Source organism: Cucumis sativus, chromosome 5 (assembly GCF_000004075.3).
Source record: "Cucumis sativus cultivar 9930 chromosome 5, Cucumber_9930_V3, whole genome shotgun sequence".
NCBI classification, from domain to species: domain Eukaryota; kingdom Viridiplantae; phylum Streptophyta; class Magnoliopsida; order Cucurbitales; family Cucurbitaceae; genus Cucumis; species Cucumis sativus.
In genome coordinates, this window is record NC_026659.2 from 510,344 (window position 1) to 534,643 (window position 24,300).

A 24,300-nucleotide genomic window follows, 5' to 3' on the forward strand; every position below is an offset into this window, starting at 1 on the left:
TCAATTGAGAGAAACCTGTAATCAAATACTCTGTTTACTTTTTAAGAGAATTGATTTTACTTTATTGAAGCTGAAATTTACATCCAAATTTGTTGAGTACATCTATACGATTTTATAGTGACGTAACATTAACATCCCTACTTAGTGTCCTATTCACTTTCTCATGTCATATTCAACATGTGTATTCTTTCATAAATTCGGAGAATCTTATAATTTTATAGTGACGTAACGTACATTAAAATAGATAGATGTTTAATAAATTATAAAAAAATAATCCAATTAAAGAAAGTTATTTGTAAATTACATGACATATATATAGATGGATGAACATAGCACATACAAACATCACTTTCTACTAAATCCAAAAGTAATATGTAGACTAATTTAAGAGCTAAAGAGAGAAATGTTAAAGTGCTAAATAATTAGAGTTTTTAAATAATGGAAAATTCATTTCAAACGTATTAATATATATATATATATAAACTCATTTGAAAGCCTTTTTATTAATCTTTTGTTTTATATGTTATTTAGATTTTGGAGAAAAGTAAAATGTATTTTTTAATAATACATATAATAAATCCTTATTATCTCTAATTTTCTAACTTAAATTTAGGCTAATTAAAGAAAATTATCTTCCTACCATATCTTATTAAATAATATTATAAAAAAAACTCATATTATATTCAAAAGATAACATTCTCCCAATAAAATTTCCAAAACTTTTAGATTTTTTTTCTTCATATTATTGAAATTCTAAAATTTAAGATGAAATGAATATAAACCTAAAAAATAAATGACTTTAATTTTAATGTGACTGTCTATTAGGAAGAAGATATACTCATAAACCTAATTAAAAAATTAAGTAATAATTAAGTTGAAGATATAATTTAAACCCTAATTAAACCATTAAGTTGGTGACATCATCTATTAACATAAGAATATAAAATCAAGAGGAAAACTTGGATGTAACTTTACGTGTCAATATATATATATTCATATTCTTTTATGGGCAATTTGGATTTTATTTCCTTAATTAGGATTATGGATAAGAAACCCATTAATGTATTTCATTCTATTTTTTTCTTCCATTTACCAAAATAACCAAGTTAATGATTAATGTAAATATTGGTTAACGTTTAATTATATCTTATATATATATATATATATATATATATATATATATATATATATATATATATATGGATTTCCCAGTAATTAACTATTTTTTCCTCGCAATTCACTAATCAATTTAGTTAAAATTCAAAAAAGAAAAAGGAAAAAGTTAGTGATTATCCCTTAGAAAAAGATCCCCAGAAGTGTTTTTGGTTCATTGTATATCCAAAAAAGGGAACTGTTGAGGAGAATTTTGTGGTTTGTCTTCTTTGTAATTGCTTTTGTGGACAATGGTAACGTATAGTTCCTCCTCATTAAGGTAAAAGAAAACTATTTAATTTCTTCTCCTCATATTATGGCTCTCAAAATTAATTACAAATACTTCAAATTTCTGAACTATATATTTTTAAAAAAAGGGATAGGAAAATTAATGATGTTGTTATTACTATAAGAGTGTGTGGTAGGGAAGAGAATCTGGATCCGTGAAAAATGGGCTTCTTAATTAAAGAAAAAGATGCTCTTTTAATGTACTCAAAATAATGAAGAAGAAGAAGAAGAGGAAGAAGAAGAGGAAGAAGAAGAAGAAGAAGAAGAAGAAAATATTCTTTTTTTAAATAAATGGGGGTTTGATGTGGGGAATCTTTGCAACTTTTAACGCTGCCTAATTTTAATTTTACCTCAATATATACCATATGTTATGCAGTTTGTATACACTCAGTTATGTGGTGAATCAATGATATATATATATATATATACATAGTCTTAATTAGTCTGTTTTCACTTGGGGGAAAGGTGGGATCAGTTCTACTTCGACTACTGTTGCTGGTTCCATTATTAAACCCATCTTTCCTGTTAGGTTAGAGAGAAAAAAAAACTCATTATATGTATCTATATATTATGGTTTCAAAACAATGTGTGAGTATATAGAGTTCTTATGGCAATGGAAAACTTTGGAATTAAAACCCAGAATCGAAATACTTATTTATGAGTCTTGGGGTTGTTTTGTGTTTGGTATGTTTCCATTGTCTTGTTATCAATTAATGCAATGTAGAGTCATTTTCTCCTAAAGGTCAATGTTGTAAGAGTTTGTTGTAAGAGATTCCATTTTCTTTAAATTCTACAAATATATATATATATATATATATATATATATATATACTTACAATATTATATTGTTCATAATTATGTGTTGCTGATTTCTTTCCATTTTCAAATTTTCCATTTCTTTTTCACCTTTTGAATTTTAAATTGTAATTTCTTTCAACTTTTTCATTAAAATAAAGATGGAAGAAGAACACATAGTTAGAATGAGCTACAAATTAAAAAAACAGTAAGGTTAGGTGTTAGTTATATTGTATGATTATTTGAAAAAGTGATTCCATTTTGTTGAATTCTCTCTTTAGAAACATTGAAGGATATATATATATATATATATATATATATATATGTCTCACCAACCTTTAGTATTTACTATAACTATCTTCCTATAACCAATAGCTACCACTACCAAAATCTTTACTAGAAAATTTTAAAATCAAAATCAAAATTTAGAACAATTTAATTATGACAATACGATCTTAGAACGATGTAAACCACCAATTCAATCAAGATTTTAAATGGCACCCACTCTCTAGACGTATGTGGTTAATGAAAAGTTATTAAATTGAATGGAATTGAAGGGTTCAAAGGTATATATAACTCACGTTTTAACAATCAATTATAATTTAATTACTGCACAATTAACTTATATTAACTCCATTTTTCAACATAAAATATAGTAATTATTCTGATTCAATAAGTATACGACGGCAAATTAATCAATTAAGAGCAATGAAATTGGATATTGAAGTCATAAACCCTAGCTAATGCTAGCTAATCTCAACTATATGGATATCTAGCTAGTAATAGTATAGAGAGCTCTATCAAATAGGTATAGTACTATATGGTTACAAAGATTAATTTAGTATAACTAACCTATCATCATTTCAAAGTCATCTTTAAAATTTTCATAAATTTAAGATAATTGAATTGGAAGTGATCATGTATTATCTAGAGAGTACCAAAGTTTTTAGGAATTGGAAATCATTATCATCCACCTTTCTAAATCATTATATATATATTAGTTGCATAACTATCATTCAAAGTTATTATGTCAAACTTCTAATCACATTGAATTATTGTTATTGTTATTTTAGTTTAAAAGAAGTCAAGCCATTACCAAAAAGGAAAAGGAAAAGAAAACTATAAGCTCTTGATGAATATGTTATTTTGATGTCTAAACTATTCTTTTAGTAATTCACCATAATGTTCCCATCAAAAGTTTGTTGATTTGTATATATATAAATATCCCAAAATGGCATTTTTTAGAAAAATAAATAAATGTCCACTTTCTACTTAGGTGGAATAAGTAAGAAGGCACTTTAGATTATTGGAATGTGTAAAAAATAAATTACACCATTATTAATTGAATTGGTTTATAAACATTAATTTTAAACATCTTCCACCTTCAATACTATCATAGAGATTTAGAAAACAACTCAAAAATTAAGTTGTTAAACATGTCACTTAGTCCAACTCAACTAGCCTTACCCCATTAATTTACTTAGGTTCATAACAAAAAGTACTTCTAATCTGACTCATGACATAAATCCATTTATAATTAAAAAAAGAGAAAAAGAAACGACACTATAAGCTCCTAATACAATGATAGCAATATCTTTTCTAGGAGGGGCTAATGTGTCAATATTAACACTTCATAATGTGGAAGGAAGTGCAAAACACTATGGAAGAAAGGCATTAAAACCACAAAGCAAAACCCACTATCAATCCCATACCTCATTCTTTAACCCATCATTGCTTTGCCTTTTGCTCTCCCTCTTAAATATGGCAATTTTTGTTTCTTTGCTGCATCCAACACCATCAATTTCTAACCAAAACTAGAACAAACCCATCATAATTCATATGCATAGCAATTTCAGTAAATGCTTGGCCACAAAAAGGAAGCAATATCCCTCTTAATCTTTAGTATAGATTCTTTCAAATCCATTATCTAAAGAAAGAAGCTATAACATAACAGTTCCAATTCCACATGAATAGACAGACCACTGAAGTTGAACATACAATCATTGCGATTCTAGAGCCATGTAAGTTTTAGAGAAAAGAGAAACAAGTGTAGACAAAAAATAGATTTGTAATACTTACACGCAGCAGCCTGCAGCTTCTCTCTCTCTCTGTCTCTCTGTCTCTCTGCTTGCTTCTGTTATGATGATTGTTGATATCTAGAATCAATTTGATCTGTCAGAGACTCAACTCATCCTATGACTTGTTGAAGATCATGAAAAGCAAGCAATAGTTAAAGCTTCTCTCTTTTGAAACCCAAAAATCCATTTCATTATTGTTCAAAATTGTCTGAAAAGAATAACAAGAGAGACTTTTTCCTTCTACCTCTTTTACTTTTCATTCTGTTGATACAGCACATATACCACATTTTCAAACTATCTAAGCAACTACCATACACAGGCATATGAATGTCAGTTTGATTTTACATTTGGCAAATTGAAAAAACTACACCCAGTAAGGGAAGTATGCCATAACTTCATACCCTGCTCTCAGCATCTGGGAAAACTGGAGTTGTTAAAAAGAGTAGTTCGGATTCATGACATTGGAAAGGTCCTTTAATCATTTCCTCGAACCCACCGTGCCGATCCTGCCTTTGACAAGCCCGAGGAGAAATGACTGACATTTGCAACAAATAATGGATCCCTTTCTTCATTGTTGAACTCATACTCATTATGACTAGCAGCATTTCCCTGATCTATATGTTCTAGTTCTCTAGTCAAATCTTCCATTGTCTTCTTTAAATTGGCTTTACTCGTGTGCCCTGAGTCACCAGTAGATATACCCACCATTGTTATTTTGGGGAGAAAGGGACTTATCTGCACATTTTGTTTTGTACGTTCCTGAGAGAAGTCATCCCTTTGGCGTTGTTTTGACCATAGATGACCAAACCAGTTTCTAAAAGGATTGAAGGAATGCTGCTTAGGTTCTTGATTGGCTTCCCTATTATCTTCAGTGTTGAGAGGTGATGAACTATAACACTGAAGCTCTTTGGTTTCCTCCACTGATTCAGAGTTGGTAAGACCACTAGCAGACTCTTGGATTCTTAGGAGAGAAGCTGCACTCCTGAAACAAAGAAAGTAAATTGCATCAAAGCTGTTAGTTAAAATGTTTGGTTGAGACACCAAGTATTGAAGAGATGTAATAATTGGGAAAACCCGAACACACACCTTCTCTCAAATGAGTCGACCATGTAAGGGAATTTGGGTTGAATACCAACAGCTTTACGCAACCATCTATTTCCAAGAATTACTTTATCAACGGTATAAAGGAGCTGCATTTCAGCAACCTTAGAGATGACACTCAAGGGTATTCCAGGATTGCCCATCTCATCCATCACTTCTTGAACCTACTAAGAAAGAATATGTGAGACGACATATGTAGGTGAATACTGCTCAATAGTCAATCCCAGGATAATAGTTTTTCAGAGGACTCAGAGTGAATAAAAGTAGGAGAATAAGACATTATCCTGCTAAAAAGCCAAACGAGTTACCAAAACCCCTCCCTTTAAAATATTATAAGGTTATAAGTTATTACCTTTTGGTCCCTTTTATATTAGTGAGATACGTACAGTTTCTTGGTGGATTGCACATTCACCCTACCCTAAATTATTTTGTAATCACGATTTACAGTATTCTTTCTCAGCGAGAAACATGTATACAATATTTCAGTGATGTATGAAATCAAAAGAGGGCAAAGTAGGCCCGAAAGAGTTACAAAATAGGGAGATGTGAGGCTATAATCACAAACATAGGGAGAGAAACTGCACCAACACTATCTAACAATCATACCTCTGGAGGCTCCAACAAACTATCGCCCATCTCTTCAAGAACTTCTGCTGCTGCATTATCATCAACTATCTCCCTCCGGCGCTGCAAACGCCGAGTTTGGATTAAAGCATGAAAATGCTGATCAACAGATTCTTCAAGAATATTATCGAGCATGTTTTTATCAAAAAAATAAGGAGTGTACCTGAATAACAAAATGAAAATACTGAAGATAAAATATGCAGAGAAAAACTTCAAAATAACGAAAATATCACAAGTTCATAAAATTACTGAACTAATGGATAAAGAAACTAGTAAATACTAACAATAGCCGTTCTAACAGTCATAAGTATAAAAAGAATGCCTTTTGGTTCTTGAAGACAATATGAACTTATGATTAGATATGTCAATGATTGCACTTCACAACAACAACAATGTACTTACTCAAAGTGGCAAAAAGTGGATAACTAACATGAGAAATGGCTGGTTCCTGTAAAAACTAAATTTTTTAAAAAAAATTGAAAGAGAAGATGACACACCACTTTATCCCATTGGTAGTTGCTATTGCAATATCCAAGTTCTGAGCACTGAACACAGGAACGCCATCAATCTTTTTGCTTCCACCATTTTGAGGTAGGCCTTTAAGAAGCTTGTTTGCTGCTTTAACCTACACATTAGAAAAGCATTCAAGGGCCAAGGGCATGAGTCACTATCATTACGTTCTAGCTGACTAGCATGCTTGATGCTCACAATATCTTTAAATATTTTTTGTATTAATGAAATTTTCTTGCTTCAGACAAGAAAATCGTACTTGTTTCTCATTCGGAATGAACTGAAACAGATGAGGTTTTTCCTGCATGTACAAGTAACCTTAGAAGTTAGAACATGGAAGACGATGCCCAGAAACAAGGAAGCAAATCTTCATCAGATTTTGGAAAATATATTACTACCAACAAATTAGAATTGGCCCACCAATATTAGATGTACCTTGAAATGCTCGTATGCTAAATCAAGACGACATACCCCCACCACAGCACTTGGAATATTTAGTCGCTTAACATATGTAACTAAGAAGCAAAATTGAGAAGTTAATATTACGTTACTAAAAGATTAAAAAAAACAATGACAAACTTGAGAAAGATGCTATGCTCCAAATGCATTAGAAAGTCCAGAAGTACATAAATCACATAATTACTGCCAAAGGAACGAAGATAAAGAGTAGAAGGAGCAAATACCTGCATCACCTAAATCAGTAAAGAAGCGGAATATGGGGGCATTTCTTTTACTCTTAGTAATGGTTGAGAACATCTTCTTAAGCCACTCTTCAGTTCTAAAAGAATGGAATCACAAATAAGAGAAGGAATTTTGAAAGGATAATTCGCTCAGAACAGTACTACTACTTAATAGAAAAACTGTAACCATTCTTTCCTTCAATTTCAGCGACTAAAATTAATCTAGCGAAAGTGGAAATCCAAAGAAGGACTAAACCAACACGCCTAGCTGGTAATGCAAATGCCACAGTGATATTGAGTATTCGGTTGGTATAGATTGTGCGCAACATATTATAAGCCAGCTTCACTCGAACAGACCAGCATGCCACGCCACCCCCAAATTGTGGGTAATAATTTTGTTGAAAAAAGAAAGCGTAACTTCTGTCGGAGTCTGGGAACTTTTTATGGGGTCCTACATTTAGTTTTTTCAGTTCATAGCTTTCACGTATTCTTCTATGTCATAATTTTCTGGAGCAAGACTGCCGTTATGGGTGGGTAAGTCTTTCCATTCTCAAAAAGTTTGGAGTTATGCAATCAAAATCTGGTAAAAACAAGTAGTTGCTCGATAAGAAATCTCAAAGGTGAACTTTTGAGATAACAAATTACAGAAGGTTACGAATAACAAATATGCAAGCTCCAATGGATGAAAGAAGAAGATAAAAATTCAAGTTTGTTTAACTGATTTTGTGGGCAAGGAGGAGAAAATGTCTTGTTTTTTAGCCCCAGTCTTCTCAAGGTACCCATAAATGAAAGAACGTTAAATTCTTTTTGTAAAAACTTGTACATATTAGTATAGTCTTAACTCTTAACCATCACAACATCATTCAAAAGATGCTCCTTTTAACACCATTTCTCCAAAACGAAGCTGCAGTTCTCCATAACGATGCATTACGCATAGATCATTGAAGTGAGTTGCGATTTTGCTCATGCAACTTGGCGCGATTACTTTGAGATGTTTCGTTTTAGTTTTGTCAACTCTCAGAGTTGCGGGGAGACGATTGAGGAGCTTATTCCTCCATCCCCCTTTGTGATAAAGGGGTTTTTTTGAGGCAGGCTACGGCATGTGTTATTTTGTAAGAGTTTCGGGTAAGGAAAACCTTTGGAGAGCATGAGAGTTCTTATAGCAATGTTTAATCCTTTATTAGATTCTTTAAATCTCCCTGACCTCAGTTCCTAAGCTCTTTCGGTATTATCCATTTCACCTTATTTCTCTTGATTCGGGCCCTTTCTTCTAGATTGGCTCCATTATGTTGGATTTTCATTTTTTTTTTTTTTAAATTCCAGTGCGTATTCTTTCGTTGTTACTTAATGAAAGTAAAGTTTTTTCATCCATACTTAAGCTACTCAAACATGAATCACATAAACATTCCCCCCAATCACATATTCGTAAACTAAAAAACTAAGACCCACCCTGAGCAATACTTCTCATATAGTCTATATAACTTACAGTCTAGACAGCTATGATTGACTGCCCATTAGCAAAACCAGCAGTTACCCTCTTCAATCTAGCTAATAATAATAACAGAGCCAATCTTAAATACAAGAGAGATAGGAGGGGAACCTCTTAGAAACGAAAGGAATGTTCATATTAGACGTAACGGCCATAAGACCAGCCCCAGAAAGGTCGCACATACTGAAGACCTGGCCAACAAACGCTGGGCCGCCAGTTTTTCCATCGGAATTAAGGCCTGAAATCCTGAGTGTCGACGGAAAACCAGAGTCAAAGTTGGGCGACGACGACAAACCCTTTACAGCCGCGGATTTGGGGGAATCGAGGTCATAATGAATTGAGTGAAAGCCTGAGTGGGAAAGAAAAGGGGGTTTTGGGGAGGGCGGGAATGCGACTGGAATACATAGCTTAGAAGAAGAGGATTGGAAGGGAAATGGGGGAATGGATTGAGGATTGGCGAAAAGGGTTGAGAAATTTGAGGTAGAAGAATGAAAGAGATGGGTGATGAAAGTAAGTGGGTTTTGTTCGTGGGGTTCACTGGAGGGTTCAATCTGAAAAGCCATGAAAGCTTGACAAATTCCTTGCTGTTTCAGACTGTTTGCATTTTTAACTTAGGCAGAGAGAAGGAGACACTACAGAGATTGACGAAAGAAGAAGAAGACGAAGAAAAAGGGGATGAGGATTATGTGAAAAATAAAATGAATTTCATTCAAACCATAACCAACCAATTCGTATTATACATATTACATCATATCATATAATATCTAACCATATGCTATTTTTCTTCTTTCCCATACACTTTTCAAATGTTTTGTTTTAATAATCAACATTACTATAATTTAAGTTTGAGTATGAACCAAACCCACATGTAATATTACTCCTAACACAGCTCATCTAAATTGTCATAATGATATAACGACTCATTCAAAAATGTATCAATTTATACTCTCAACTATAGTATTTGTATCAATTTAAAGTTTGAGAAAGTTTGAAATTTGAGAGTTTAAATTGATAAATTCATTAAAATTAATGATTTAGATTAACACATTGGTGAAAGTTTAGAATTTAAATTAATAACTATTAGTATGGAGATTAAATTGATACCATCTCAAAGTTTAATGTTTTAATTAATATAGTTATTAATTTAAGTTTCTAATATTTTTGAAAAGATAAAAAAAATCTACAATTGTAAGTTAATTTTAGACTCATACATCAAACTTTAACCTCGTACAAATTAAACGATCTTTGTATCATTTAATCCATTTAATTAAATATGAATTTCAAATTTAAAGCCCAAATGAGTATAGTTGATTTAACATGCACTACTACTATTCAATAAACTATTTTCAACAGGAGAAGAAGACTAAATCAGGAAAAGAAACAAACGCTAGAGAATTTTGGGAACAAAAATTTTAGAACTCTTCATCGTTTCAAATCAATTTAAATAGAAAATCTTGATGAATCATATCCGTAGTGGAAACGTCATTAGAATTGACCAAAGTCGGTTTTTTAATTCAATTGATCTAAGAGATAGGAAGATTTGAACACGAGGATCTCTTCTCCAAGAGTATATAATCACATAAGTAATAATTATAGTTTGATAAAATATTTATACACAATTGATAATTTCTAACTACGTACAACCTTTTGAATATCATGTAGGTTTTTTTATACTTACATTAGCATTTCACTTTTTTCCACAATGGAGTGATTGGCCGAAGTTTCATTTACCGTTTTACTTATTCAAAAAAAAGTTTTAAGTTATGATTGATGAGTGTCTTAATCTATAAATTAACAACTTAATCTTAGGATTAATGAGATTCTAAAATTTCAATTATATATATATGGACAAAAAGGGAATTGTATTTTTGAAGACGGCATCTTTTGGATACATCTCATGTCCATTTCAATATGGAAATAAATTAACTACAAATTAGCCTTATATTTAATGTCACCTCTAAAAAATTATTCAATCCCTAACCATTTTTCAAATATCTCAATTCATATTGTTTTCTAGAAAAATCTATATAAATAAGATGTGTCCATGTATAATTAGGTTTTAAGTTAATTATCTCGTTTTTGTTTGATGAAGTAACGTATAATTAGGTTTCAACCAATTTATATCAAACTTTGTATATTTCGTTTTACCTTAAGAGTACTAATAAACAATTAGTTAACCAATCACTCCTACTTTATTTTGAATATTATTGCTCTTTCCCAATCACATTCAAAAGAAAAAAGGAAAAATGGGATTATTCAAGCAAAAACTATGGGACAAAATTGGTAAGTTTGGCCTAAATTAAATACATAAAGTTTCGAGTCACTTATTTAAATCTTTTTCGAGAGTGGTTAACAAAAGTTCATAGTTAGTCTTCGAGGTTGAATGTTCATATTTTTTTTTAGTATTTCATTAATTTGTTGTACTAAAAAGGACGAAGAAAAAGAAAGTGACGTTTAAACAACTATATTGTATATATAAAGAGCTAGCTCTAGTTTGTCAAAATCATATGATCTCACATTGTATGCCGGCTAAATAGTATAATCTAATTTGTCGATCTAATGAATTTGTGAGTGGTTTTTTAATAAATTTTCAAAATACAAATATATTTTATTTAGATATAAAAGCATTTCCTATTTAATCTATAGAATTCTTTATTGGGCTAAAAAAAAATGGTACAAATTTGTTTTTCTTGGGTGATGATGATATAGAGTGCTTTAATTTCAAAGGTGACTAACTTTTTCCTTCGATCTTTATCTTTAACCTTTGATATAGATTGCTTTAGGGCACATTACAAAGAGACTTGTTCGAAGTCAACTTAAACATCAAACTTAAAAGATAAGTTATGTATGTTCATTGCTTTGATTGATTTTTAGTGTATATATTTCTATTTTTGCGTTGCTTTGATTTGTTCTCATATTGATGTTGAACTTCTAAACATATGGAAACATTGAAAAGGGTATAAAACGTTGAGTAGCATAGATATCCTTTATTCAGTACATGTTTGGAAGGAAGCAAATTGCAATCTTCCATACATAAAAAAGGGGTGGGGATTGGTACATGAAATCACACAAATATGAAAGGGGAAAGGAGGGTGGAATTTCATCTTAGGTTTAGAACTTTGCCAAGGAATGGATGTTCCTCCAAACTCATCATTACCCTTTTGAAATGGACTGTTTGTAAAGAGAGTGTGGGGGAGATTTTAACAAATAACACAAGCATTTGGATCTTCTTCAATGCTAATGCATCTAGGAGGAGGGTAGAAAACTGGTGGATTGCAATAGAGATAATTATAAGCTTGATATTGTTGACAAGCTTTGATGAGCTCAGCAAGTTTTTGTTCTTCTTTCTTCTTTTCCTCAGCTGCTTTTTTTGGATCTTCCTTCTTTGGTTCATCTTTCTTTGGTTCTGGTTTCTTCTCTTCTTTCTCTGGTCCAACGGAAACTATTGTTGTATGACAAATTTTCCTTAATTTGCCTACAATCACTACTGGATCTACATCTCCTGTTACTGTCAGCTTCTTCTCTTTCATGTCCATTGAGATCGAGTTCACTCCTGCAATGAAGAACAGATTTTTTTTAGCCAAACAGATCGTCACACTGAGAGAAAGATTAGTGATTTTGAGATATGGGTTTGTTTTTGTTTATCTTGTTAAGTAGTGGGGTTCTTTTTATTTTCCATGAAAAAGGAAAAGGATGAAAGAAAATTATTTTGTTTTGCTTGTGAAATAATGGGTTCCTTTTAGTTTCCATGTAAAAAGAAAAGGAAGAACAAATTTCTATTGATTTCGAGAAAAACAGAACAGAGAAAGAGAGTCCATTGACAGAGATCATGGGGTTGATTTTGTATTTCAAGTCATGAAGTGTTCGAGTTCTTTCAATGAATCAACACATACAAAATTTATTTGAACAAAAAACTGGAATGATATATTTTCAATTCCTTTGTTTCCTCAGAAGTCAAACGAAACAGAGAGGATAGAGAATGGAAAGAAGAAGAAAATTGAATACCTGATAGGCTAGACACAACACTCATAGCTTTTTGCTTAGATTTTTCATCAGAAACATCCAATTTCACGATAACTTTCTGCAGAAAAACCAAACAAAAGTATTAGAAAACAAAAAGCCCAGAAAGGGAACAACAACAGAAACCAATCAAATCCATGAAAGAGAAAGAACTCGACACGTCGTACGTACCTTCATAGTTGCTTGCTTGAGAGATTTAAACAGAGAATCAAAGAGGAAGTTTGAGAGAACTTAGAGAATGGAAAGAAAAATGATGAAATGTTTGGAATTGAAAAGAAAAGAGTGGAGAATGAACCAAATTTATAGTGAAAAAAGAAGAGAGACATTGAGGAAGGTGACGAAGAAGTCATGACGAAAAGGTCGTAAGATGAAGAGTCAAGGAAATGAGCAAAGCAAAGAAAAAGAGAGCGTTCTAAAAAGAGGAATCTTCTTGGAAAATTCAGTCTGCAATGAAAGAAAAACAAAGAATGTTGATGCAAATGAAATTAAATGCCAAGTGGTTTTTGCTTTCTTACCTTTTGGAGCCATCAATGACTGAAAAGTTTGTGAAAGAAGTCTTGGAAATGTCGAGTCAACTGCTAATTAGAGATCAAGTCAACTATTCTTTTTTCCGAAAGGAAAATTTATGAACACAAAAGATGAAGTTTTGATTGAAAAACACCAATGTAAATGTGGGGGAGAGGAATCAACATTCATTGTACTGATGGTGTCTCTAGTTTAAACCACGTTAGTGTATGTTGAGGATGAAAAGGTTAATGATCAAATGAGCCATGAGTTTGAATTGGGTTATACTTTGGGCATAAGTGATCAATGATTTGGTGTGATTCAACTAATGATTTCAAAGCCCAATTGGAGATGTAGCCAAAATCATCCAAATTTCTTATTCAACCAACACTGTTATGAAATAACACATTATGTATGTACCAAATTTCACAACTCTTATTGTACTAGAAACAATAGTACTAACACTTCAATTAATCACAAAAAGTACTCAAATCAAAATAGCTATAAAATTTAAAGGAGGGAGAGAATTATACACGTAATAATAAACTATGTTCGGATTCACACTCCAAATTTATTTATTTATTAGCTTTTGACATCTTACACAAAATTTTAATTTATAAATTGAATTTGAATGGTATAATAGTTTTATTTCTAAACTTAAAATCTAATATGTTTGAAAAAGAAACAATAGGGTTAATTGGGAATATTATTTCCTTTTCAAACATTAAAAGGAACATTTAAAGCACCAAACCTTTTCAATTTTAACTCAAAACACTTTATTCCGCACATTAAATGAGTGGTTTAATTATAACATTTTTCATATTTACTTTTAGAATTTGTTTACTAAACTCGTTTTTGTTCCTACTTTGGTGTGGGATTGATTTGGACATTTTCTCGGTAAGTACTTCACCTTCCAGAGGTTAAGTTCAAATAATCTCATGATGGAGTTTGGACATTTATTTTTTTCGATCCTTTAAAAAATAAATAAACAAAATATTTACCTTTCATAAAACATAAACACTAAAAAATAAATTTCACAACAATTGATTAAATTTCATTATATTTGATTTTTTTATAAATGGTAAATATTTTATCAAGTGGTTTATTTTTTTACAAATTTTCTAATGTTTGGATATTTTATTGATAATAGATTAAAAATATTTAGAACATAAAGTTTGAAAATGAATATAATCTTAATTATACGTGTGTTTGAAATGCATTGGATGTAGTTGACAATAACATATAATTTCATATAGTGGAGTTTGTCATAATTGAATTTCACCTAAAAATAATTATTTGGTAAACATTGTACATGAAAATTAACTTAAAACGGGTACAACATTATATTAAGAAGACGTATTGAGAAAGTTTCTCCAACTAGTTAGTGAGTTGAAATTAAATACATCATTTTGACAATAAAGTTTAGAAAACGTAGAAGTTAAAAAAGGAGGGGATTATATTATCAAATTACACACATGTATATTTATGTGCATGTAACGTGTTAAAATCTCCCCAAAACAAACTATTGAAATAGAGGCATATTTTGTTAAGGGAGCAGTCTAGAATATTTAAGTAAAATATAACTATTAATTTAATACGTCGTAATATTTTGTTCACTTACTTAATTGACTAATTATCTATCTTATAATAATTAGAATTTTGTGAGATGTTCTAAACTATGTGATAATAGAGAGCTGTTGATTAAAAGTGTTTCTTGCAATTTGATGTATTGAAGTGTTTCAATCAAGAGTTAGAGAAATTTTATACCAGGGATCATGGTAATATGCAACCTAAGGTTTTATTTTTAAAAAAGTAATTGATGTCATTCTTTATACATGAACGTCAGTTATGACCCAATCACTTACTAATAATCATAATTTGAATGGTAAGAGGTACATGACATAACGTGATTCGTTGGAATTCATCTGTCATTTTTTATATTAAAATTTTCACCAAAAAAATTTATAAATAAGGGGTTCGAACAAGTTCATGATCGATCTTAATTTTTTAAAATAAATAATAGAAAAACAATAGGATTATCAAAACAATTCCTATAAACAAAATAATAAACTCTATGGTCAATGAATGTACCTTTAAAGTCTTCCCAAATAAAAAATGGTAAAAATAATTGATCCGAAGGAAAGAAAATTAAAATTTATAAATCAAATAAGGAAGTGACCCCACGGTCAGGTGACATATTTGGGCAGAGGAGAGATTAGGAAGGAAACGTACAACGGTCAAAAGATGACAAAGGAAGGTCAAGGGTAGAAATGTCAATCTATCAAAATATATTAATTAACTTTATAACAAGTTGATTTTTTTGCCCCTCAAAACATATCTAAATTGATACTTTTCTTCAATTATGCACTCTCAGAAAAGAAAAAAAAAGAAATATTTTGTTTTCTTTCGAAAAGATAAAAATGTTGGGTCGTTTAAATTGAATGGTTGAAAATAAAAGTTCTTCCACAAAATTATATTGTTTTATTTATAAATAAAAAGGGTGTAAAATTCAAATTTTCAAACATATCAGCTGCCATGAAAGAATTAAGATAAAGAGTTTATATATATCAAATATATAAAGTCTTTAACAAGAAAAAAATTATAATTATCACCATATATGGTTTAACTTATTAACATCCTCATTTGATGTTTAAAAAAGAAAACACCCAAGAGTTAAATATGTACCTTTTAACCGTTTAAACATGAGTAAAGATATATTGTTGAATAACATTTTTCAAAACTATTGAATTAACGAAGAAAAATATCTTTTAACTGTGATTAATTACTAGAGACAATAAATTTAATTTAAAATCCAAAAGGTATAAGAACCGTATTAAAATTCACCGAACAACATTAACATCATTTACCTTAATCTTGTTGTCGGTTAAATGACTTTTAAAAGCAAATTTTAGATGATAGGTTATTTAAATTATAGTTTTCTCATTATCATTGTGGTGATGAAGATGTCTAACTCAGTATATGTAACGAAGTCTGTATAGTTTTATTTTGAAATTTATGGAGTTAACATATTGAATATTTGAGAAGTTCAATGAAGATATTTAAAGGAAGAAAGAAAAAAGAAACAGAGATACATAGGTTTGTATTGGTAACATAAAAAATGCAAAAAGAAAGGGAGGTTAAAAGAAGGGGTGATTAAGTGACACGTGTCCCATCCTCGTTACTTTCAAATTCAACCTCTCACGTTATAACCGACTTTCCCCCCGCTCTCTCTCCTTCTTCTCATTTCTCTTCCCTACATCGCGCACCACCATAACCCCCAACACACCTCCCTCTTTTCTCTTTATTATTTCTACTTAATTACCCATAAATAAATAGCAATGAGATTTTAGGGTAATTAGACCAAAACTATTTTCAAAATAAAGCAAAAATTTAGATTTTATCTATATTTATTCTTTGATTAAAACTCACAAATTACTATTCTTCCCGAAATTTGATTCGACTTTAATTACAATGCCTTTGTAAAAAGAGAAGATTTAAACCTCTAAACTTCCAAGCATGAGTTTGTTAGGTATGTTTGACCACTGATGAATTGTTAGAAATACACTAACGAACGAGAAGAATGATAGAGTAAAGAGTATATGGATATGAGCAGAGATAACTCTAAATTTAAAACTATGCGAAGGTTGTTTTATTTTAAAAAAATGACAAAACATTTACGGTTAAAATAACATGCGATATTATTACGAGTGATGAGTCTGTTATTCGAATAAATTTTTTTTTATAACAAAAAGTAACTTTAACGATTTTATAAATAGTTTAATAAAGTTGTCATAAAACTAAAATTTATCATTTTATAAAGTATATAGACTAGTTTTCAATTAACTTAACCCTGTTAATGTACCATGTCGTGGTTATATGCATTAGATCAAGGAAATTGTGGTTGATCCAAATGTTAGATTATTTTTACCCCTATATGCCAAAGTTTGCCGTGGAAAAATTGTATGGAACAATCACTAATCATGATTTAAACAATTTTAAGAAGAAAAAAACCAAATATTTATGAATTCACATTCCATCACAAATTATTAAATATTTACAAATATTGGTCACAAACCTTAAAAGAAAATTTATAATAATTGAAAATATTTATAAAATATAACAAAAAATTATATTATTAAATCCTAACGAAAATGAATATTAGATGCATTTGTAACCATACTCCATACTCCACTTGCTAATCACTACTATACACTAATGTAGTTATTCTAAGTCTAATTGGTAGATGAAAATTAAAATTGATGTCGAAATTAATTTATACTTTACTCGGTTTATGTACAGAATGGTTGTAATAAGAAAACTAATTTATGTTTAAGATTAGAATTATTTATTTAATGAATTAATTGATTTAAATTATTTAGACGAAGGAAATCATGAATTAATAAATGCCACGTTTCGAGTATTTATTGGATGGTTAAATGAACCTAACGTAAAGTAATCGTAGAAGATAAGAACTCAAGTTTTATCTATAAATTCTGAAACCGCCCATGGAATAGCCGCATTTTCTTTTCTTCTCACTATCGTTCTATCGACACACCTTTGATTTTTCATTTCTTCTTCTTCTTCGTAAACACCTTAATCTCTTCCCTTTCTACTGTTTCTCCTTCTTCTTCTTCATCAATGGTGTCTAATAATCCCAATCCCTCTGAGGGATTCTACTTAGATCCATCAGGAATGGCGTTACCGGGACTAGGACCGTTTGCCACCTCTATGGCAGCGTCTGAGGATTTGTCCAAGAAGATTCGTAAGCCTTACACAATTACCAAGTCTAGAGAGAGTTGGACTGAACCTGAGCACGACAAGTTCCTTGAAGCCCTTCAGCTGTACGTTTTTTTTTTCTCGTCTTTGTTTCATTCAATTCTTATTGGGTTCTTTCTTGATTTAGGGTTTTTGAATTTCGTCACTGTTTCTCTTTGCTGGATTTTGGTTTTCGGTTTTTGTTTGTTTGTTGGAGCTTGGTGGTGAAGGAAATGTTGAAAATGTGGGGAATTGGAGCCTAATTTTGGGATTTTGTGATTGAATTTGTGGGGGGTTTGTGGTGGAGTGGTAGGTGTGGGGTATTGGGTATGGGTGATTGATGGAGAATGTTTGGGAGGTGTGATTTGTAATTTCTATTGAAACGGAAATGATGGGGGATTTGAGTAGAGTTTTGATGGGGCTAAAGGGTTTGGGGTTCATGTGGTTTTCGAATTTCGTTTGAAAAATTATTTAATTGGGTGGTTTTTGAGTCCACCACTTGGTTTATGACTGTTCTTGATAAGTTTAACTGCTGTCGCTATATTAGGAAATGGTATGTTTCAAGCTCCCAACACGTAGGACTTATAATTGATCCTGCTCGGTATTAGGCAATCAGTAAAGCTTGAAAAGCAAGAGGATATTGAGGCTGTGGGTAGTTAATTGGAGTGTTATTAGGCACACGAAAATGTGGAAAAGCAAGAGATTCTGGGTATTGAGGGTTATTAATGGAGAAGTTAATTTGTGACACTAAATAACCTTACTTCTGATGTATGGACTAAAATATGATGTGTGGCTTCTCCATTTAAAAATTGGAAAAAGAGATTCTGGGTGGATGGAGAGCTTAATTGTGGTTACTGCTTGTTTTTTGAGCTTTTATTGACATGTACCTTAATTGTGATTCTCTATTATTTTTGTCAATGTACATTCAGATTTGATCGCGACTGGAAGAAAATTGAAGCTTTTGTTGGGTCAAAAACTGTTATACAGGTAATTGATGCCAAACCCCTGTTATTTGCGACTTACTCCCTTTAGGAGTGTGGATTGAACTCTTCTGAAATAAAGTGACGAGTTTAAAGTTTTATAATTAGAAAAAATGTAGTTCTAATTAACATTTGTTTACATCATATTCCATAATAGAGACCTTATATATTATTTTTTTTAAAAAAAGAATATTTGCAACGTGACAAGTGAAAACTAATTGAATAATTAACTTCGTAAGCATAAAACTATGGAGAATCCAATTATAATATTTCGAGCAATTAGTTTTTAATAGGTTATCTACTGGGTTAATTGTCCGAACTATGTCAATTAGGGAGTTCAATTTTTATATTTAAAATTTCATGAGTGCCTAACAATTGTTATAGTTCAACGTGGTGTGTTCAATTTTCTGTTTATATTTTAGTTTATGAATGATAAACGATAAGAGTGATGTCCCCTACAGATACGTAGTCATGCACAAAAGTACTTCTTAAAAGTTCAGAAAACTGGAGGTGGAGAGCATTTGCCCCCTCCACGACCAAAGAGGAAGGCTTCTCATCCATATCCTCAGAAGGCATCAAAAAATGGTTAGTTCTCCACTACACTTCTCACCCCCTACCTATCTCTGTTCAATGTGCTTGGTATCACTTCGTTATATTGTTTCAGCGGCTCACAAATCTCAATTGTACTTTTTTGTCAGTTGCCATGCCTTCTCAAGTGCCAGGGTCCTTGCAGTCAACTTCTCCTCCCGTAGAATCTGGATACACTATAAGGCCAGATTCATCTTCAATACTTACATGTCCGGGACCTGCTGGGGCTGTACCTTCCTGGACAGTGAACTCTGTCCAGCCACTCAATTCGGCTCAAGGTATCAAAGGCTAAATATTATATGGATTGAAAGCACAATTTTTTTCCCAACTTCATAGAGTGTGAGTTAGTCACTCTGGATAAGATGGGTGTAATTATATGGCTTAAAAACCTACCATGCATGGGAAATTTTGGAAGGAGAGGATATGAGGGTGTCTAGAATCAGGAGTTGTGAGGAAGTTCTTTGCGTCTCTAGAGTCTACCGTTAAATATTCCCATTAAATGTTTATTTAGGTAACGTTTTTGTTTGGTTTATATGTGCATGCAGTGCCAACAACGGCAAATAATTGTTGCAGTAGTACTGAAAGCCCTTCAAAAGCCCGCCCTCTTGTTGAAACAATTGATCAAGGAAGTAACAATCATTCTCTTAGAGGTAATTATCTTATTGATTTGATGTACTTCAAATAATTTTGTTTCCTTGCAAATAGTTTGATATTGCTTTGAACTATTGGTATGGGGTCCTGTAAAATTTAAATGGTTGCAGTGAATCTTCAATCCTTATCTTTTTGTATATTTTTGTTTTTCTTGATACTTACATGCTCTTTTGTTGTGCAGTTTTGCCAGATTTCTCACAGGTTTACAGATTCATTGGCAGTGTTTTTGACCCGAACGCTTCAGGTCATCTGCAAAAGTTGAAGAGGATGGACCCAATTGATGTCGAAACTGTATGATTTACACCTTCTTTCCTCTCTATTATGTAACATTGTTGCTTTAGTTGATTTTGTGTGAATTTCATTTTTCTTTTTGTAAGGAAATTTCATCGCATCTGGGGTTTAGAAATATATTATTATGTTAATATGCATGGTTTTGACTAAATGATATTTCATCTCTTCCATGTAGGTTCTGCTGTTGATGAGAAACTTATCCATCAATCTGATCAGTCCTGATTTTGAGGATCATGTGAGTACCAATTATACTCTGTAGTTGTTTCACTCTTTTTATGCTTTGGTAGGTGGGAACGATTGATTAAAAAATTTCAATAACAAATTCTCGGATGCCTTCAAGAAATTCCCCCACCCCCACCATTTATTTTCATCTATGTTGTTTTGAGGGACATATCTAGGATGCAAGCTGTGAACATTCTAGTTAGGCCCTTGAATTAGCATGTTACCATTTCTTCTTTCGTTCTACGAGATGCTCAGATATAGTTACAGATCACAGAGTATATCTTTTATGGTTTCCATTCAACAACATAGAGTATTTCTTTTTATAAGATTCTGGGACCATGTGTCCTAGGAACTGTGTAGAGAGGAAAACCATTTTCTCTCGTATGGGGAATGAAGGATAATTTTACCTGTTTCTGCCAAATCCTTTTCATTATTGAGGCCATATGCATTTTCGTTTGCCTTATTCCTATAAGTATTTAAACGAGAAGCAGTTTGATACCATATTAAGGACTGTTTCTGAAGACTGGCTTTTGTGATTGGTTGGCCTGTGGATGTCAAAATAAATTGGGTAGTTGGGGACAGTTCATGGTTGTTTTTGGGATTAGGGGCCGTCCATTTCGAACCATTCTGAATAATTTGGTTTGATTCAGCATTTTTTTTTTCTTCATTTTCTTGCCTTTCATTTAGTTGATAAATTCTGTTGGAGACATCGGGATATCTATTTACTTATTACTAGGAGCTATAGTAGTACAGCAGAATTATTTCCCCCAGGAAAATTCTCGTTTTCATTCCCATCTAATGTTAATTAAACATGATGGTGAGGTTGTTTATTCCTAGGTTTAAAACACACATTCTTTTGGCCGTTCATGTGGAGAATATTATGCATGGAGTTGAACTTCCCTTTTTTTATACAATTTCAAATTCTTTCTTTAGTAAGGTCAATTTTTATTTATTTTACAAAACACTCGTTGTAAAGAGAACGACGCACAAAACTAAGGCACATAATTATTGTTATTGTTATTATTCAACATTTCTATGATTTTTCGTTTTGCTTCCATTCTGAAACTGAGATATTTTGTCATTTTACATGAAAATCTGATTTCTGCATCTCAAACCCTTCACGATAAAATATAAAAAGGGATGGATGGCGATTGGCTTCTTCCTTCTTGGTTCTCATCAACCTTGATGGTGATAATAATATCGTTATTATTGACCTTCTCACATGCTCTTCTCATTGCAGAAAAAGTTGCTTTCATCCTATGAGATTGATTCAGGGCCAATTCGGCATGGCGATATGGATAAGCCCATCTATATCGATGATCATAAATCCAATTTGGTATCCAACTAGTAGGCACGGGAGGAGGTGATAAGGCAGCATTGCTGCTTGCTATTCATGGGTGCACCTCAGACAAACACAACACAAATGCTGACCCCGATGCTAATAATAAGCATGACGACCCAAAAAAAACCGATAACTTGCCACCAAGTATGGATGCAATATTGTGGGGTTGCTTGCAATATATATATAAAATATTTTTTAATGTGGTCTGTTTATTTTGATGATGCATCTTATGTATATAACATAACCACCAAATCCTGTCCTGGCCTTTGTTTGTATAGATGGAGAGCCCTTGAAATAGTGCTGTATAGCCCTTGTTAGGTAGGGAAGCCCTGTATTCAAGTTTTGGCAGTTTATTTGTAAACGGTTTTGTAAAAACCTAAGCAATGCTTTCTTTTTCTTCCTTGCTCTTTTTTTGCTTTTACCTTTTGAGTTGAAGGAAAATACCCAATGGTCATTGCCTACTTCATGATGATGACTGTATGATCAAGTTATTTTGATTGGATAGTTTCCCATGTCATTTTTGCATATGATAGATGTTCCTATCTTATGTTTATATGAAGCAATTTACAATTTTGAATAAGCCCAATTTATGATTGTGTTCTTAGTTATGTTATTTTTATTTGAACAGATCTTTTACTGTTGCAAAATGTTAGAATTTATATTACAAAATGGTGTGTTGAATATAGTTCCTTGCCTGGGTTGATAACTATGATAGCTATTAATCATCTTTAAACAAAACTAAAAGCTTTAAACAAAACTACAAGAATTATAATTAGAAAAGATGCTTACAACGTAGATGATTCTCTATCAATTTATGGCTTCTCCTTTCTCCCTACCATTGATAGTATTTAAACACGTTCTTAAACATCCTCATCCTCACCCTACCATTGATAGTATTTAAACACGTTCTTAAACATCCTCATTTTAACGAAGAACTTCTTAACAATGAAGTATTTTCTTGTTAACAATGAAGTATTTTCTAAATTTTAAAGTTAAAGATCAAGTAAAATGTTCATTTTGAAATTTGAAGAATACATAAACCCCAACTTTAAATTCGATAGACCTAACTTTAAATTCACTCAAAGTTATATTTTACTGTATCTACTTGAAAAATACTTAAAAACTTAATTTTCTCTCTAATTTATTTCTTTAGTTTCTACTTGAAAGGAAAAAAAAAAAACTTCGAAAAATACTGTTGTATAAAATGTTTAACGGATGGACGATTTTAACCCCACCTCATGGAAGCGTGTAGCCCTAGACAATTTTAAGGCCGAGATTGATTTTCTCTAAAAGAAAATTGATCCAACGGCTTACAATCTCCAACCTCTCCTATACATTTAACTCAGACGGCCCAAACTTCATTCTCCTCCAACCTCTTCTTCTTCTTCTTCATGGTGTTAGGGTTTTTCTTCTCTTCCGTTTCTGTAATCTGCTTTGATTAATCTTTATGTTGTTTCATTGAGATGATTCTTGTTCTTGAATTCCGGTTTTTGTCTTTGTTAATGTGTACATATGCGACGGGAAACTTCTGCGAGGAAGTCTCTTACTATAAGGAAGCAGATTATTCCTGTATCTGCAAAGTTCCGAGTTAACGTCGCACATAAATTCCTAACGATGTTGATGGACTTCCTTTTTAAGGACGTTCTCCGTTGTGGGTGGTCTCATATTCCGTCGCCTTGTGGAGCAGCGTCGCTGCAATTACCACTTTGGACTGGCCATGAGACAAACATTTTAGTTTCTCTATGGCTAAACTTTTAGTGATGTTTGTGTTATTTATTTTGTTTATGTGATGGGGGATTATAGATCCAATCCTTTACTAGATATGGAGCGAACGCGTTATGTTCGTATATTACCGGAGTTAACGTCACAAAGAAATTATTGTCGATGTTGATGGCTCCTGTTTGGAATCTCCATCGACTGTTGGTATCATATTCCATTGCCTTGTGGAGCAGCGTTGCTGCTTTTACTTCTTGGGATTGGCCATGAGACCTACATTTTATTCTTAATGTTTTAGTAATCTGCTGATGATGATATCGGTTAACAAAATACCATCTTTCGGGACTGAATGGCTTCTCAAGCCTTGCTGTCAAATCCGATAATCTGAGGCTTCTCTTTTATGTATTTGCTTTCTGTTTCATTTTTTCTTTTGCAGGTGTTGGAAATGGGAACTATTGCCAGCCATTCGGACTCCATTGATTTACCTTACGACTGTGGAAGCTCTGTTTAGAGG

General features: G+C 31.9%; 3 protein-coding genes and 1 non-coding gene across 5 annotated transcripts; 2 read left to right on the top strand and 2 right to left on the bottom strand.

Annotated features, from left to right (window-relative positions):
- Positions 1–4,079: 4,079 nt before the first annotated feature.
- On the bottom strand, positions 4,080–9,425 carry LOC101215938. Of its 2 annotated transcripts, XR_004216910.1 has the most exons (9): positions 8,829–9,425; positions 7,232–7,326; positions 6,984–7,063; positions 6,808–6,849; positions 6,536–6,663; positions 6,021–6,201; positions 5,400–5,578; positions 4,715–5,295; positions 4,080–4,391 (listed from the first exon to the last, which is right to left on the bottom strand). XR_004216910.1 is itself a non-coding variant. In XM_004145854.3 (8 exons), exons 1-8 carry the CDS (start codon positions 9,278–9,280, stop codon positions 4,788–4,790), a joined length of 1,665 nt encoding a protein of 554 aa, XP_004145902.1. In that variant the 5' UTR covers positions 9,281–9,425; the 3' UTR covers positions 4,473–4,787. The 2 variants fall into 2 exon arrangements, 1 of the variants encoding a protein (XP_004145902.1); XM_004145854.3 differs by lacking the exon at positions 4,080–4,391 and having other exon boundaries at positions 4,473–5,295.
- A 2,245-nt stretch (positions 9,426–11,670) lies between these two features.
- Positions 11,671–13,201, bottom strand: LOC101215695 (heavy metal-associated isoprenylated plant protein 39). The gene is made up of 3 exons (XM_004145853.3): positions 12,909–13,201; positions 12,723–12,798; positions 11,671–12,270 (listed from the first exon to the last, which is right to left on the bottom strand). Exons 1-3 carry the CDS (start codon positions 12,912–12,914, stop codon positions 11,918–11,920), a joined length of 435 nt encoding a protein of 144 aa, XP_004145901.1. The 5' UTR covers positions 12,915–13,201; the 3' UTR covers positions 11,671–11,917.
- A 4,539-nt stretch (positions 13,202–17,740) lies between these two features.
- LOC101215465 (protein REVEILLE 6) lies at positions 17,741–22,587 on the top strand. Its single transcript, XM_004145852.3, has 8 exons — positions 17,741–18,082; positions 18,926–18,983; positions 19,438–19,561; positions 19,675–19,842; positions 20,110–20,214; positions 20,397–20,506; positions 20,682–20,741; positions 21,969–22,587. The coding sequence occupies exons 1-8, from the start codon at positions 17,880–17,882 to the stop codon at positions 22,074–22,076; spliced, it is 936 nt and encodes a 311-aa protein (XP_004145900.1). The 5' UTR covers positions 17,741–17,879; the 3' UTR covers positions 22,077–22,587.
- Positions 22,588–24,088: 1,501 nt separating this feature from the next.
- On the top strand, positions 24,089–24,179 carry LOC116404196. Its single transcript, XR_004217133.1, has one exon. It is a non-coding gene; the product is annotated as a small nucleolar RNA SNORD96 family (small nucleolar RNA).
- The last annotated feature ends 121 nt before the right edge of the window (positions 24,180–24,300 follow it).

What these genes read in the sequence shown, in the direction of transcription:
- LOC101215938 (XM_004145854.3), bottom strand. Translation starts at nt 9,280, where the DNA reads ATGGCTTTTCAGATTGAACCCTCCAGTGAACCCCACGAACAAAACCCA. An exon ending in TACTGATTTAGGTGATGCAG is followed by an intron (nt 7,064 to 7,231) that starts GTATTTGCTCCT and finishes TTTGCTTCTTAG; the next exon opens with TTACATATGTTAAGCGACTA. An exon ending in GTCGACTCATTTGAGAGAAG is followed by an intron (nt 5,296 to 5,399) that starts GTGTGTGTTCGG and finishes TCTTTGTTTCAG; the next exon opens with GAGTGCAGCTTCTCTCCTAA.
- LOC101215695 (XM_004145853.3), bottom strand. An exon ending in TGTTGTGTCTAGCCTATCAG is followed by an intron (nt 12,271 to 12,722) that starts GTATTCAATTTT and finishes TCTTCATTGCAG; the next exon opens with GAGTGAACTCGATCTCAATG.
- LOC101215465 (XM_004145852.3), top strand. Translation starts at nt 17,880, where the DNA reads ATGGTGTCTAATAATCCCAATCCCTCTGAGGGATTCTACTTAGATCCA. An exon ending in TTCCTTGAAGCCCTTCAGCT is followed by an intron (nt 18,083 to 18,925) that starts GTACGTTTTTTT and finishes ATGTACATTCAG; the next exon opens with ATTTGATCGCGACTGGAAGA. An exon ending in GTCCTGATTTTGAGGATCAT is followed by an intron (nt 20,742 to 21,968) that starts GTGAGTACCAAT and finishes TTCTCATTGCAG; the next exon opens with AAAAAGTTGCTTTCATCCTA.